The sequence below is a fragment of the Calypte anna genome, chromosome 24 (genome assembly GCF_003957555.1).
Source record: "Calypte anna isolate BGI_N300 chromosome 24, bCalAnn1_v1.p, whole genome shotgun sequence".
Lineage (NCBI taxonomy): Eukaryota > Metazoa > Chordata > Aves > Apodiformes > Trochilidae > Calypte > Calypte anna.
The window spans coordinates 497,482-513,723 of NC_044269.1; the positions used below are offsets into that span (position 1 = coordinate 497,482).

General features: G+C 48.3%; 1 protein-coding gene across 2 annotated transcripts in view; it reads left to right on the forward strand.

Annotated features, from left to right (window-relative positions):
- The window catches only part of ARHGAP32 (Rho GTPase activating protein 32), a 45,908-nt gene extending 31,756 nt beyond the window's left edge, over window positions 1–14,152 (forward strand). For both annotated transcript variants that reach the window (XM_030464694.1, XM_030464693.1), the window contains exons 5-13: window positions 167–249; window positions 1,849–1,956; window positions 2,408–2,553; window positions 4,204–4,405; window positions 5,139–5,284; window positions 6,277–6,351; window positions 6,715–7,569; window positions 8,218–9,134; window positions 9,976–14,152. In XM_030464694.1, coding sequence (XP_030320554.1) covers window positions 167–249; window positions 1,849–1,956; window positions 2,408–2,553; window positions 4,204–4,405; window positions 5,139–5,284; window positions 6,277–6,351; window positions 6,715–7,569; window positions 8,218–9,134; window positions 9,976–12,228 — 4,785 coding nt within the window. In that variant the 3' untranslated portion in view covers window positions 12,229–14,152. The remainder of the gene's footprint in view (window positions 1–166; window positions 250–1,848; window positions 1,957–2,407; window positions 2,554–4,203; window positions 4,406–5,138; window positions 5,285–6,276; window positions 6,352–6,714; window positions 7,570–8,217; window positions 9,135–9,975) is intronic.
- Window positions 14,153–16,242: the final 2,090 nt, after the last annotated feature.

Sequence of the window (16,242 nt, forward strand, 5' to 3'; positions counted from 1 at the left end):
TTTCCAAACTCAAACAGGAGTGGGATTAGAATCCAATGGAATTGCTCTGACCAATTAAGATACAAAATGGCCCAGATGTTGATTTCATTGTGTCAATTTCACACAGGCCCCTCAAGATGCTGTGGCAATTTCCTCATTTTAATTGCAGCTTTCTTCCTTCTTTCAGGATGCAGTTTCTGCTGCTACAGATGAAGAAAGGTTGGTTAAAATCCACGATGTCATCCAGCAGCTGCCCCCTCCCCACTACAGGTCAGTGCAGCCTTTCCTCTGCTTTGTTAGTGCCAAGGGTTCAGGAGTGAACTCTGATGCCTCTGGATATTGAAATGCTTTCTGGCTATATAAAGTTAATATTTTAATTAGCTCATTACCAGACAAACGTTTTAAAAAGTGAAATGTACCCCAAAAGGTTCAGGCCTTCAGTGTAATTTGGTCAGGTGAATTTAGTCTCCAGTTTCCCCTTGTCCCCAGCAATAACAGTAAATAGCAAATTAAAACAATACTCCAGCAGAATATATAATCATACTATTGGTGTTTAAAAATCACCAACTAATTGTAATAATGCATTAAAACTAGATGGTATAATATTGTATTAATATTATATACTATATGTAATTAATATACCATTTTGTAATAAAGGTATTAATAACTGTATGGTAATGCATTTCACTAAATATAATAACATGTTAATGGTCTATAAATAAAAAATTATGGCAGGGTTGTAGTAAACAGTCATCAGAATAAAAAGTGTGGTGATTGGTATTAATACCTAATTATAATACTGCATGTTAATGCAGTCTTAACTCTAGTAGGTGGTCCTGACCTATTATGTATTGTAACTGCTGAAAGTTATTTAACTATCAACATCAACCATTGTAATTGGCTGGGCCAGTTGTGATGCTGCATTCTGAGTGGGTGTAGGTGGGTATTTGGCTGTTGATAGCCAGTTCTAATACTGTCTGTATGATAATTGCTAATTGGTGGCTTGGTTTGTGGTCACTGCCTGGGCAGCTGTGAAGCTCAGAGGTGTTTCTTATCCAAAGGTATCTAATACTTTATGGTAATCATCAATTGGCAAAGTGGTTTATTATGGTAATGTATGTTAATTTGCAGAACTAGGTATGATTCTGTACCCAGCCTGGCTGGTTGTAATGCATGAAAACAGGGTGGGGTTTTTTTTAGATTAAGTTAACTACTGGTAACCATTTAGAATATTTTTGTGTTCATAAATGTTTAAATATTAGTTCTTATAATGTATAGTGAATGGCTGGACAGCTGTAGTGCCAGACACTGATGGTGTTAGCTGAACATCAATCACTTATATTGCAGTTAGTCTTAACTAATTATTACAAGCTATAAATGTGTGCAGCTTGCTCTGTGATCTGAAATTCCATGCAGGTAACCAGCCTTTAGCAGCATACACTGGATCTGTCCTTGTTGTTTCCACCCAGGAACATCCATCTCCAGGCCTTGGCCAGTTGTGGAATTTGGAGCACAAAATCGCCCCATCCGCTGCCCCTCTGCCCCCCAGAAAAAAATAAAATAAAATAAAATTTAAAAAAGACACAAGGAGGATACACAAGCATTTTTATTACTGCTTTGTGCTCCCTCCTCCTCCTTGGTGTCAATAATGTTTAAAATAAAAAAGGAGGAGGAGAATTTCCCCTTGCCCTACCCCTGTGTAATTATTTGCTAGCAGCAGCTTTACCATCAGTCTTGGGCTGCACAGTTCAACATTTCTTTCTGGGAGCTGTCAAAGAAAAAGAAAATAACGAAGTGGCGTTTGTTTTGGAAATGGCAGCAGAGCTCTGCTCACTGGAGCTGAACCTTTGCCTATCTCCTGTTTTCCAGGACACTGGAGTTCCTAATGAGACACTTAGCTCGTCTGGCTGATTACTGCTCCATCACAAATATGCACACGAAGAACTTAGCAATCGTCTGGGCTCCCAACCTCCTAAGGTATTCTTCAGGGTTTTTTTCCTATTTCAGTACAAGTTTTTATATTTCTAAAAACCAGATGCACCCCTGTTCTCCAGAAAATCAGAACTTTCAGCAGTTGAGAGAAGATCTTCCTTTCCTCTCCCAACGTGCTCTTCTCCTTTAAAATTTCTGATGGGAAATCATTCCAAGCAGGGGCTGAAACCAACTGGCAAGCTCCTGAGCTACTGATGGAACCCACTGTGACTCTGTCTCCTGACTGCAGTCCAGCAGTGGCAAGGAAGGATTCTGCCCACCCCAAACCCTCTTTTCTAGATGATGATTTCCCCTCTCTGGGTTGGATGAGAGTAACCTGTCCTTTACTTATCCAGGAGAATTTATTCAGTGGCATCACTGAGTTCCCATTGCATAAGTCTCTAGAGTCCAATTTGACAGATTTGGCTGCAAAAACTCTGATGGAAATTTTCTTCAGATCAAAGCAGATCGAGTCTGCCTGCTTCAGTGGGACAGCTGCCTTCATGGAGGTGAGGATCCAGTCAGTAGTTGTGGAATTCATCCTGAACCACGTGGATGTCCTCTTCAGCTCCAAACTCAGCTCAGTCATACGGGATGGAGCAGGTGAGTGTCTTCCTCAACCTTGGTCAATAAAGGAAGCAGACACTGAATGCCCCCTCCTGTGGGACATTTAAAGATGTTTTAACTATACCCTAGAAGACAGATTTCCAGGGTTAAGATTTTAGAAACTGGCAAACATCACCTGGTTTGAGACACTGCTATCAGGACCTTTCTTAGAAGCCAAGGATGTTCTACCAAAGCACATATCTTAATATTTGGCTGCTACTGTAATGCCCTAGCACTGAGAAATGGTTAGGAATCTCTTAGGTCTTTGTCTCCACTGCTCCCTCCCCTTCTTTTGAAAACCATCATCCTGCATGCTTGTCCCTGTGAGCTGTCTTGCAGTACAGCACAATGCATGAGCTCTGCACCCTTACCAGCACCTCAGAACATAAACAGAAATGATTTAAAGAGAGCTCTCTAAGTTTCTTATTGTCAGTGCTATTGAGCATAGTCTGGCTTTTAACAGGGAGTATTTTGACATCTGCTGTCCTGGTTCTTTCTTCTGCACAAGCTGTATGGGTTAATTAGCAGGGCTGGCCAGCCCCTGGCTCCATCCCCATTGGCCCTGCAGCTGCTGCCCACCACTCTGCTCCTGTTGCTGATTTGTGGCTTTAGGATGAGGAATGAACCCTGATGCATTTCTGCCCAATCCTGCAGCACTTGACACATCGTTCAGCCTTGGAACTTAAACATTTCCTTAAGTAACTGCTAAGGCCCCATAAGTAAACCTGGTGTATTGAAAACAAGCGAAGTTGCACCAGGAAGAAATTCTTGTCAGCATGATCAGCAAACAGGAATACCACAAGCTATTATTACCCCTAAGCAGCATTAAGTGTGCACCATCTGCTTCAATAACCTGACCCTTCCTGTGAGGTGTGCACAGTCAGAGCAGTTACCACCACCTGGGGGGGACAGGCAGCTGTTTCTCCAGCATATTTGCTGCTCCCCACTTTTAAGCAAGCCCTACCTCTACTTCAGAGAGCAGAGTTGCTCTGAGTCCATTTCTGGTTCCTACCTGAAGGCACATCTAAGAGGAGCTGCTGGAGGTCAGCTTGGCTGAACAGTGACAACCCAGAGCAGGCTCAGCTCTGCCAGGGGAAGATAATCGTGCTAAGAGTTGGAGCCAGATGATTATCCAGGCTTAGAATGGACCATGTAAATTCAGCTAATTGTTTAATGACTTGGGCATTCACATTCAATGTGCTTTGACACAGAACTGGCTGGGAGAAGGGGCAGGCTGTTTACAGCTAAGTGCAGGAATACACAAGGCAGCATCCTCCTCAGTGCTTCCAGAAGGCTTTGAGCATGACTGAGGCCAAGCTTCTTAAGAAGAAAAAACATCACTTTCTTTACAGATGCACACAGGTGAAGCTTAAATAAAGTATTTCAGTGAAGTTCCTAACCTGCCTGCTTCCCTCAGCCTTTTCTTTTTTTAACACATTAAGCTGTTCTTGGTCCTGAGCTTTTTTTTTTTTTTTTTTGACATCAACATACCTCTGACAAAATGATTATTTTGACCACATCTTGCACTTGCTGAGAGAATAAAGATTTAGAAAAACACAGCACCTCCCTAGACACACAGACCCAGAGCTTTGATCTCTCTTCTGCTCTTGCTGATTCCCCCTCTTGCCTGTGGTTTTTCCCTTACAGGGCACAGTTCCTTATCACGGCCCAAGTCTTTGTTGGTGTCCTCTCCTTCCACGAAGCTGCTCACCCTGGAGGAGGCCCAGGCACGGACACAAGCCCAGATCAACTCTCCCATTGTAGCAGACAGCAAATACATAGAAGTGGGAGAAGGCCCTGCAGCTTTACAGGGGAAATTCCACACGGTTATTGACTTCCCATCTGAAAGGTACAGACAAGTTTCCTTTCCAGCATGTGTCATAACTGAGCTTTTTTTTAATTACAATAGCAAAAACTTGCCAATACTGGTCTATAGTATTCATACATAAACTATTTATAGCCATTTTTCTACCTGCTTTGGCCTCTGTGAGGATGGAGCTTACATGAATTGTCTGGTGATTTAGTTTAGCCATGTAATGTCTGTGCCACTCCCTTTTTAGCAGGGTGAGCATTAAATGTATAAAGCTGTGGTGTATGTGATGCACACAGGTGCCCGTATAGTCACCCACACAGAAATGTAAACAGGGTCAACACCTGGAAACATGGGGGTTTCCAGATTTCAGGCTTGTGTAGCAAACGCTGGAAGTGGAGCAATTGGACAGGCTTGATGACACTGTAAATATGGCAGGGGGAGGAGGCAAATGGGATTTTACAACACAAGTGAGATGTTTTCAGATACCTTTTATGGCTGCACAGTTCCTGAGAGAACTGGGGCATCTGGAGGTAAATAAAACCCTTCCTGTGCAAGTGTGGAGCTCACCTGCATTGCATCTTCTTTGCAGGAATTTACCCAGCAAGACTTTAGGGCTAAGCTGTAAGAATGAAAACCTCCTCAGCTTTTTTAAAGCCCAAGTTTCTAAGCTTTGTGTTAGCAGAAACTGTAGTTACTGTAGTAACAACCAAGCAGGAGCAGGAACTAACTGGGCTTCCCACTTCCAACAATTTGCTTTTTCTCCCTCCAGAAAAAGACCACCCAGCAAGATGAAGAAGTCCCCAGTGGGCAGCTGGCGTTCCTTCTTCAACCTGGGAAAGTCCTCCTCTGTCTCCAAACGCAAACTCCAGCGCAATCCCAGTGAGCCCTCAGAGATGAAAGCCATAGCCCTGGCAGGTAAGGCTGCTTTAAACCTTCTGCCTCCAAACTGGAGTTTTCAGCAAGGCACAATTGGTGCTTACAGTGGGTTTTTATCTCCTTCTAGCGTTCAAACTGTGCATAACACCTTCAGTCCTTCCTGAATGCATCTCACATGAGTTCAACCTGCTCAGACCTCTAAGGCTTTTCTCAGAGTAGCTTCTGAAAGACACTGATGTGGGCAGCGCTAAAATAAGTCTCAGGATAATTCCTTCTGTCAGTCCTATGAAAATGTAAGAGTACAGTTCTGGCTCCCTTTGCAGCTCTCAAAAGACACACAGTTAATCTAGGTAAACGCTCCACAAACACATTCCCCCAGGAAGCTACAGAGGTGTAACCTGAGCATCCAACAACCTTTTGTAGCTGCAGACAGTGTACACAGACTGAAGTCTCAGCCCTTTCCATACAGAGTTCACTGTCTCCTTCCAGATTTATAAATAGCAACAATATGAATTTGTGGTAAAACACACCCCAAGTTCCTAAAGGAGGGCCAGGAAGGACTTTTACCTTGTCTTCTCCCTGTAGCCTCAGAGTCTTCATTGTAATGAACACATTCCATGGCTGCCCTTGAAGACTGCTCCTTGCAGCACTGAAGTTGTACCCGTGCAGTGCTTATAAAACAAGTTCTGTAAATGTTTCTTTCTTCCCCAGTTTTAAAGGCTTTTGTTCACTGCACAGCTACCTCAGAACACAATCTGTAGCAGGATGATGTGTGGGGATTTGTTTCCCAACCTGCCAGCTGCAGCAGTTACTGTTTTAGAAGGTTACTTTTCCCCAGTCTGCAAAATGAGGATCATAAGGTTTTCTTTAAGGGTTTTGGAGCCAAAAAAACCCCAGCAATCAAACCCAACCCCCACATAAAAAAGCATGACTGTTGGGACAGTGGTACTGTTGCTAGAAGCCTGTTTGTGGTTTTCCTGTGTTTTTTCATTTCTCTAACCCAGCTCTTCACTGTCTCTTGCATTTCTTAGGTGGCCGAGGAGACAGCGGGACCCTTCGCTCAGCTAAAAGCGAGGAATCTCTGACCTCTCTGCACGCTGTTGATGGTAAAACACACACAGAACCCCAAACCTCGTGTTTGTTACAGCTGGCACCATTTATGTTCACTCCTTGCCCTCTCCCCTTGCTATTCTAATGCACAAAAGATGGCACTGGGAGGGGAAATCCTTTCTGAAAAATCCTTAGGTCTACAGCACACTTAAACTACCTCTGCTTTTGCACCGACTTTAGTTTCAGACTAAATGGGGCCTCACAACTGCTGTGAAAGAGTTAGAGCAAAGATAATTAACAGTTCCTCTAACTGCAGGATTTTTGTGTTCAGAGTTCACCAGTGAAGTAGTTTAAAAAGAGCTGTCACCTCCTGCACAGTAAGCTGTTGGCACCAGCCCATATTTTCTACTTGTTCCCAGGTGAATCGAAGCTGTTCCGACCCAGAAGGCCTCGGTCCAGCAGCGACGCGCTGTCCGCTTCCTTCAACGGAGAGCTCCTGGGGAACATGAACCGCTGCAATTCTTATGACAACCTTCCCCACGATGACAGTGATGGGGACGAGGGGCTCATCCACGTTCCTGCCCTCATCTCTCCTCGATCTGCTGAAGATGTTGACCTGAGCCCCCCGGATATCGGAGTTGCCAGCCTGGATTTTGACCCCATGTCTTTTCAGTGCAGTCCACCCCAAGCGGAATCCGAGTGCCTGGACAGCAGCACCTCCCTGCTAGAGTCAATCGGAATCAATAAGGAGAAGCCAAGCCTCCTAAAGAGGGATTTTGAGTCAGGCAGCCAGTCCCAGACACCAGGCAGTGCCACGAGCTCTGAGCCGGTCTCCCCTTTCCAAGAGAAGATGAGTCCCTTCTTTACTCTGGACCTGAGCCCAACTGAGGAGAAGGCCAGCAAACCCCAAGCCTTCTCACCCAAGATGGGGCGGAAGCCCATCAAATCTCCACCCCTGACTGCATCAGAACCTGTCTCCTTCACACTGCCCAGCCGCATGGCGGAAGCGATCGGAGGAGTGCCCATCACACCCAGAAACTCCTCTGCTTCCAGCTGGAGCAAAGGAATTGGCATCACTGAAATCACAAACAGGTCCCCAACCCAGATGTCCTTGCCCCTGAAAAACAGTGAATCAGAAGCAGGGGAAGGAGCCCACCGAGAGCTGCAGCATGCCCAGCTGGTGGCTGCTGGCAAACCAGAGTTGCCAGAAGAAGGGGAGAGACCAATGTCAAGCAGTCAGAATAAGACTGTACCCTCTGGACACACTCAGCCAGGTACAGTGCATTTTCCTCCATTCTTTCTTTAAGTTCCAATGGGGACCTGCTCTCAAAACCGTCCTCCTCTGCGTGCCTTGTAGGAGAGGGGATTGCCCGTCAGTTCTGATCACAAGTGTCTTGCAGGGCTGTGCAGATCAGTAAGGTCTTAACCTCTGCCTTCTCCCTACATCACACAAGTCTCGGATAATTTTCCATAATACTTTATCTACCACTTTTTTTTTTTCACCATCCTGTCATGCGTGAAAATCTCTAGCATGCCCTTCTAAGTCATTTCAGCCAATAGGCCATCTAAGACTTTTCTTTTTTCAAAAAAAACACGGTATCTGCCAACACCTGAAGAAGGGATCTTTTCACCTAAAACCTTATGATCAAAATTGTGTAAGGGTATCTCATTCTCTGCTACCTACTTCCTACCTCTCTAGAAATGCAAGAGGAGCCTTTAGACAATCTCTTGTGTTTTTCTCCTTCTCGTGATGAACTGCTTTTGCATGTGAGACAGAAGATAGAGTGTTTCACGTCAGAAGGAATTGCCACTGTGAAAGTGGGGAAAGCATCTATTTTTTTATAATAGTCATTAAGGGTTAGGTCACTCACCTTATCGGGGTAACATAAAATCACTCTCTCTCTCAATTTTCCCCCCATTAGGAGCAGTTGCCCTCGACTCCCCCCAGGATCCTGTTCCCGTCAGTTCTGTGTCTCTTATCCCTCCTCCTCCTCCGAAAAATGCAGCGCGCATGCTCGCCCTAGCGTTAGCCGAGTCCGCACAGCAAGCGTCTGCTCAGTCTCAGAAAAGGCCAGGAGATGCTCATTCTGAAAGCACAAATTGTGGAGAGGCTGAAGCTGGCACAGCTCTAGAAAAGCTCCATCTCTCTGCTGGTGCTCCAGACAAGCTCCACCTGTACACTGGTCTGCCTGAGAACTGCCTTCACTTCCAGACCGGTGCACCACTAGAGCAGGATTTCCAAGGTAGCAGCAGCACACCCGGGGAGCAGAACCACCCACCCGGTGCACCTGGAAACCGGGACCCCCCACCTCTCCACCCCAGCATGCCTGGGGACATGCCTGGTAGCAGAGATGCAGAGCAGGAGCAGCCCAGCTTCCATCCTGGTAAAGCAGGGGACAAAGATCTCTTCCCTTCCCATGGCGGGGACTGGGAGCACCCAGCCCAGCACCCTGCAGGTGCACTGCCTGACTGGGAACCACCCACAGCAGAGGTGTCTCTAGATAAGCCCCACCTCCACACACGCCTGTCTGGGGACAAGCACCACGTTCCTATCTGCACAGCTGATGACAAACTTCAGTCTCCTCCTGTCCTAACTGCTGGGGAGAAAAGCACCCCAGCTCCAATGCCGTATTTAACCACCATCCCACCAGCAGCAGCAGCAGAGCCCAACTGCAGGACACCGGCGGCTCCGGCCGCAGCTCCGGCAGACGTCACCGTTCTCCCCGCACAGCGCCCGCTCGCCACCGGCCAGCCCGGCCCGGCCCCCAGGCAGGACCACCAGGCAGCAACAGGACAAGTGCCAGCAGCCAGCACAAAAGCCTCAAGTGGCTCCAACCAGGTAGGTGGATGTGCCCCACAGTCACATGTGCCCAGGGCAGAGCAGTCTGAACCCAAATGGCAAGAGGCAGGGGATGTACACGTTGTGTGGGCACAGACACAGCCTCGCAGGAGGGAGCAGCACAGGATTTCCTAATACTCCTGCATCCCAATATTCCTGCTCTTCTTGGCTATAAGGAAAAAAGTATCCACTGGGGTTACTGAGAGAGGGAATGCTAGTTTATCAGTGCTCAGAAATGAGTAAGAGTTTTTTGCATCCTCTCTTCACTATCCTCTTCCAACTTCCTCTCTAATAAAGCAGATCACATTCCTGGTGTGAGTTAGATACAGAAGCATTCACTCAGAAATCCAAACTGCCCACTGCCCATCCTGCGTGCACACCCACACCCTCAGTGGTGCTCTAGACACACATAAGGGAGGGATTCCTGCTGTGCTGCACTACCTCATCTGCTCAGCAGGGCGTGATAAATCCAGGGACATTTTCATTAAGGCAAGTACATTGTTAAGCAGCCCACCTGAACACTGTGTAACTGTGACAACTGTGTAAAAGTTTTAATCTTTAAATCTATAAAGACACAGCCACCTCTTTCCCTGTCACCAGTTTGACATTTGCAGGGCACCATTTTGTGACAGGTCCTGAACACTGCCAGGGACACCCCCCTGTCTTTGCTGAGGACATCTTATATACAGTGAGTTGCAGTAGCTCTCCACAGCAAACACAAACCAGGCACAGGAAAAAAAAACCTTAATTCCTATGAATACCTGTTGATATTTTAACTGTGGAATGGTGGGCTGAGGGGAGGAAGATGCTTGCCTCTCACTGCTGTTGGTTTTCTCTCTAGGTTTGGGGCACAACTGCACCTGAAAAGCCACCTGAGCCTGCTCCTGGGTTTGTTCCAGAAAGCGGTTGTACCACCCGCTGCTCCTCTTCTGTGCCCTCAAGCCACCAGAGCCATTTGGAAAAGCCTCGGGAGACCACCAGGGCTCCACCACTTCACCTGCGGTCCGAATCCGTCCCCACTCACTCCTCCTACAGCTTTACACCCCCCGTCCCGCCCGTCAGAACACTGGAGAGCAAAATTGCTGCTGCCATGCACTCAAACAACACGGATGCCATCAACAACTCCAATTATCACGCCTTCCTCTCCTCCTCCATGCTGGCCTCCTCTGTGGAGGAAGCTCTGCTGCCACCCCCACCGCCTCCCCCACCCAAGCACTCTTCCTTGCAGTCTGTGTACGTGCCACATCCCAAGCCTGAGAGCATCCCCGAGCCCTCTGGGCCGGACAGCTACCTGCACCACAAGGCAGCCTCCATCCATCAGTACAGGCCTGAGAGCGTCCCTCCCCACATCTCCTACCACCCGAAGCCCGACCAGCACCAGGCCTACCCCCCTCGCTCAGAGACACCCACTGCTGCCAACACTCGCTACAACACCTACACCACCCAGGGGAAGAGCACCTCGACTCTCCACTCCAAGCCTCGGAGCCGGACAGAGTTTGTGTCCTCCGTCAGCCCCACGGGCCTGCGCAACGCCAGCTACGCCGAGGAGGCTCCCCCGTACCCCACCATCCGCAGGGTTCAGTCACTGCACGTCCCCACGCCCGCTGCCTCCACCATCCGCTCCGTCCCCATTTCTCGGACCGAGGTGCCTCCGGACGACGAGCCGGTGTACTGCCCGCGGCCCCTCTACCAGTACAAGCCATATCAGCCCCACTCCGACTACCACGTCACTCAGCTACAGCCTTACTTTGAGAACGGGCGGGTGCATTACCGCTACAGCCCGTACTCCAGCTCTTCTGGATCCTCTTACTACACCACCGCTGACGGGAGCTTTTACGACCTGGACCCCTACAGCACCGTGCGGGTTCGGCCCTTCCACCCCCTGCCCAGCAGAGACTTTGCATCCTATGCCTCCCGCCTGCAGAGCAAAGGGCTGTACCGCTACCCCGGCCTCTCCGCCTACCCTCGGGGCGGCCTCATCAGCCACCTGGCAGGCAAAGAGCACAGCTTCGTCAGCAGAGATGTGCCTCCTGCCCCTGACATCAAGCACATGTACATGTCCTGGGACCTGGAGGACATGGAGAAGTACCGCATGCAGTCCATTCGCCGGGAGAGCCGCACGCGCCAGAAGGTGAAGGGGCCGGTGATGTCCCAGTACGATAACGTGGCCCCGCTGCTGCAGGAGGAGCTGGGGGGCCTGGATGTGATTCACCTGCGCAGCAAATCGGATCCTGGGAAAACCGGGCTCCTCACTGTGGCGGAAGGGAAGGAGGGGAGGTACCCGGCCAAAGCGGCTACACCTGAGGGGGATGAGCGCTACTACATGCAGCACCCCGAGCCAGAGCTGGAGAGAGCCCACTACCACGGGGCCTATGGGAACGGGCAGGCGGAGAAGCCATCCCTCCCCCAGAAGCAGAGCAGCACCCGGAGCAGGAAGCTCCATGAGCCAGGCTGCAACACAAACGAACACAGGACACACTTGCAGCAGGAAGCAAGCCATAGGCAGCCTTCCGAATCAAAAAACGGGCCCCCTTATCCCGAGTACAGGCCCAAAGGTGGTCCAGAGCCATCTGACCCCATCACTTACCAGCACTCGGGTGCGAAGTACATCCCGGCGACCCAGGAGACCCTGAGACTGAACCACAAGGAGGTGAGGTTGGCCGAGGACAGGCCAGATTTGGAGAGGTCTCGAGCCAGGCCAACCACATCCATGGAGAAACACTCCAGAGACTGCTACAAAGAGGAGGACCACACCGCCTCTCCCATGGCACCACCCCCCAAGCCCGAACGGAGCCACAGCCTCAGAATGCAGCACCCCGAAACCATGGAGAGGGACTCTGCCCTCCTCTACCCCTACCAAACCCTTGGCAAACGCCAAAGCACTATGACTGTGGTGTCCCAGTATGATAATTTGGAGGATTACCATACCATGCCTCAGCACCAAAGAGGGGGCTATGTTGGAGGAGGGGGCTTTGTGCCCCCCAGCTTTACCCACGTGCACAGTAGAACTTATGCCACGGCCCTCGGCCAGGGAGCTTTCCTCCCGACGGAGCTGTGTTTGCAGAGGCCTGAAACAGAGGTCCATGTTGAGTGAGCTGGTTGGGTGGGGGGAAGGAGGGATAGAGTCTAAGCAGCCTCTGCTGGACAGTGGACTGTTTTATTTTTTCAGTGACGGAAAAAAACAAAAAAAGAAACAAGCAAACCCCAACCCTACCCCGATGAGCAAAGCGAGCCCCACCTTCAGCTCCCCCCCTCCCCAGCCCATCACTCAGTGTTTTTATGTAGTAGAGATAGAGCTTTTTCATGTAGTTTTGAGACAACTGGAAGGCTAGGGCAGGTTGTTGGCATGCAGATATTGCCAGAGAGGCCAGGCAGAGCTGAAAGATGCTGTTGGGACAGGGAGGGAAGAAAAAGGAGCTTTTCCTTCCTCAGGTTTGACGTTGGCAGTTGCCATTGATCCTCACCACGCATGATGGACCCTGCATGCAGCTGTTCCCCCTGTGTAGACAGTTGCCCTTCCCACTGCCAGCTTCCAAGAGAGGAGCTCCAGGACATGCCTGGGAAGAACCCCTCTGAGGTTAGTCAGCACGAGTGGGCTAAAAGCTGGGCAGGAGGGAAAGACTTCCCAAGTATTTTCTTCTAGATAAATGCTGAGGTCCTGCCTCTCCCTTGAAAATGAATGCTTAGGTGCAGTGGTTCCACTTCAGTTGCTTTGAAGTGGGAGGGAGCTTGTTTTGACTTCAAGCCTGTGGACTAGGCTCTGAAGCAAGTTCAAAATACAATGCACTTTTGAAATTGTCTGCTTAACGAGCTGCTTCTGGCTATGAGAACTCAAATGACTTTAAATGTCTCTATTGTCAGCAGAGGGCAGCTATGGAAGCCAAGTAGAGCAGGTTTGTATTTGTCATACCAAAAGAAAACAAAACACGAAACCACACCAAACCATACACACAGAGTTAGGAACAGCACAGCCCTTTCACGCCAAGTCCTCTTTACTGCTGGGCTATCTAAAGTCCAGACCATTTAATACCATGTGGCTGGCCAGACAGTGTCCCCTCCTAAAAATAAACAAAAAAACAACCAAAAAAGCCCAAACCTATAAAAATAATTTTAAAATCTCTATAGCATTTTATGCCCAGCTTGTAAATTGGAGCCCAACTTACCAGCTGGGAATGACTGTGCAAGTGCCAAGTTTACCTGCATGACCAGCTACTCACCCTGGGCCAGATCCCGCAGCTCTTGGATCAGAGACTGCTCCTTCTGACCTCTGAAGATTTCTAGGCCATGGCTTTCTGTGCCCTTCAAGTTGTGTTGGCAAGGAGACCCTTTTGGAGTCGTGGCACACAGAGTTAGTTCTGTGTTGTCTGTGCACTGTGGAACTGGAACCCCTCCCCTGCTGCTTGTGGGGCTTGTGCCAGTGTTCAGCCAGCTGTAGAGACGGAAGGCCAGTGCACTCTGTAACACACCAGTAACCTTCTGCTGGATATTTAAATGCTTTCTGTGTTGTAAGAGAAGCCAGGCAGCATCTCAGCCTTCCCAGGACTCACTACAACCCCCACCCCCCTTTCTAAAGCACATCCATCTCATTAGAAAGAGCTAGCAAGCAATACTTGAGATGTAGGAGGTTTTTTTTATAAATGTTCACCAAGAAATTCCAAGGCCATTTCTCTTTTGTGTGGTAGAAGAAGTTCTCTACCCATTTTTGAATCTAATGTTTGAATAAAAAACCAGGAGGTTCTGCAGTTAGCATAAAGCTGTGAAAGTTAAAGGGAACTAAATGGGTATTTTTGGACAAAAGTTTCATGGCTATTTTGAGGCTTTTAAATCAAGGAAAACTTGCTTCTAGTAGTTAGCTAGTACTTAGGTGTTTGCTTCTTTTAATCTTGTTAGCCTTGTCTGGGGCTGTTTCAGTGACACTACCTTACGGTCCTGTTCTATTGTGCAATGTTGTTGTTTTAAGCATTTTGGTTAGAAGACTTGTCCTTTCAGGTTATGGAAATAGATCTGACAGCCAGGGGGGAAAAAAAAAAAAAAAAAAAAAAAGAGAAGATAGAAAAAAATAGCAGCACTGTGATCCAGGTTACCACAATCTCCTTGTGATTAATTACCAGGTAGATTGGTTGGGTGAAGGATTGGTTTTTTGTAATGTTTTCTTTTAAGGAAAGTCTCCCCACAGCTGCCAGTTCCCTGCCGAGGTCTCCAGTTGAAGCAGGGATGATGTGTTTGGTTCAGGCTATTTGGGATTCAGGGAATGAGAGCTGGAGCTCAGACTGCTCTCTCCATGAAAGCCTTAACTCTCCCCACTCCTGCCCCCACAGCAACTCCTCACCTCTCTTTTGGCCTTACCTTAACCAGGACTATCCTTCCACTCCCAGGGGACTGAACCCAGCTCCTGCTCATTGTAAATGCCTCACTGGATTTTCCTACTCAAAGCCACTGTCTCCCTCTAGATCCCAAGTGCAATCCCTGGACAACGTGTGTTCCTTCTAGTCTTGTGCTAGCACTGCCTGAGCCTGGGCTCTTCAGCTCACTGCACTCTGCCAAGTGCTCAGCACTCTCTCACCCCTTGGGAAACAAAAGCTTTCCAGCATCTCTCAGAAAGAGCTCCTAGAAGTGCACACCCCTGCAGCTCCATGGCTGCTAGACAGCCTACCCCTAGAGAAGGTCTCTCAGAGAACCCAAACTAACTTGTCTTGAGCCACAGGCACAAAAAAATGGAAAAAAGCAAAGTGAAGGCACCAGCTTTCCTCAGACAGCAACAGAGATGAGCACCTTTACTTTGAAAGTGTTGCTGCTGCCCATGGCTTCACCATCCCAGCAGGATTCAGCAGTCATTCCCCACCCAAAGCCATACAGTGAACTATGCAGTTCTGCTCTTGCACTGTGGTTAGTCTGGTGGTTGGTCCTTAGGAGGAGGTTTACATCCTCATTAATCAATCCATGATAAAGTCAAAACATCTAGCTGTATCTTTTCCAAAACCCTAGCAGAGATTTCAAAGGGCATTGTGCAGCTGAGCCAGGAGGAGAGGTTTCAGCAGGTAGCTCAGGGAGGTGGTGGTCTGGAGGGCAGTCAGCCAGTCAGTTCTTAGCATCAGAGAAGAGAGAGTAAGGGGATGGCACCACAAGGTCCAGTTCTGCTCTGATTTAATCCTGTGCTGCCTAACAGTGTCTCCAGCAAGGTGACAAGCAGCTCTGTTCAGAAATAATTCCCTTATACTTGCCACAGGCTTGCTGCTTCTGAAAGTCCCACTTTCTAAGTTTTCAGCTGAGTTTCTCCTTACCACATACAAGTGCTGGGGTCCAGCAGTGTGCTCCAGCTCTGGGGTCCACTCTGGAGTGAGATGTGTGCCCATCAGAGACCTTCCCTGGAAAAAGGGGAGTGCAGATGTTAGGTGAGTAATGAGGACTTAGCCCCTGTGAAGTCTTAAGCAGAGCGTTAATTTGTGATATTTTTTTTAAGTCTTATCAGGTGAAATCTATATGCATAGATGACAAAAGACCCAAAACTTTGTGCCTATGTCTTTCCTGAGATCCTCTACTTTCTGCTCATCACCTGAGGGGGATCAGCAAGGATCACACACTGGTAGTTAAGTTGCTAGAGAGAAACCAAAACCAACCTGAAAGCGTTCTGTTCCTCTTGAACCCCAGAAAAGAACCTGTGTCCTCTGCCATTCCTCAGTATCTTGACAGGGCATTGACTGATGTGTTCCACGTTAGGAAATCTGGGTGAGAAATTCTTTTCCTTACAGTTGCTGAGGTGGCTTTGGCATGTGACTCTTTTCCCAGCTCCATGATGTTGAAGGGCATGGTCTGGGTTTCTTACCTGTGTGTGCAGAGTCTTGACTCATCCAGGTGGGGGGGGGGAGGGAGGGAGGGGAAAAAAAGGGTTGTTTTGCAGTTCATTTTCCTGCTGTAGAAGACTTTAATTTTCTTGCCTTGAGCCGCATGAGAGAAACATCCCAGAGAGTCTTGGGTTACCTTTGGAATTCCCTTCACTTTAATTTATATAGTGTCTTTTTTTGTGAACTGGTGTAAAATGTATATGCTGAAAAGCTCATGTATTTTATGTAAATATTTTTGTGGTTTCCCCACTTTCCCTTCTCTGTAA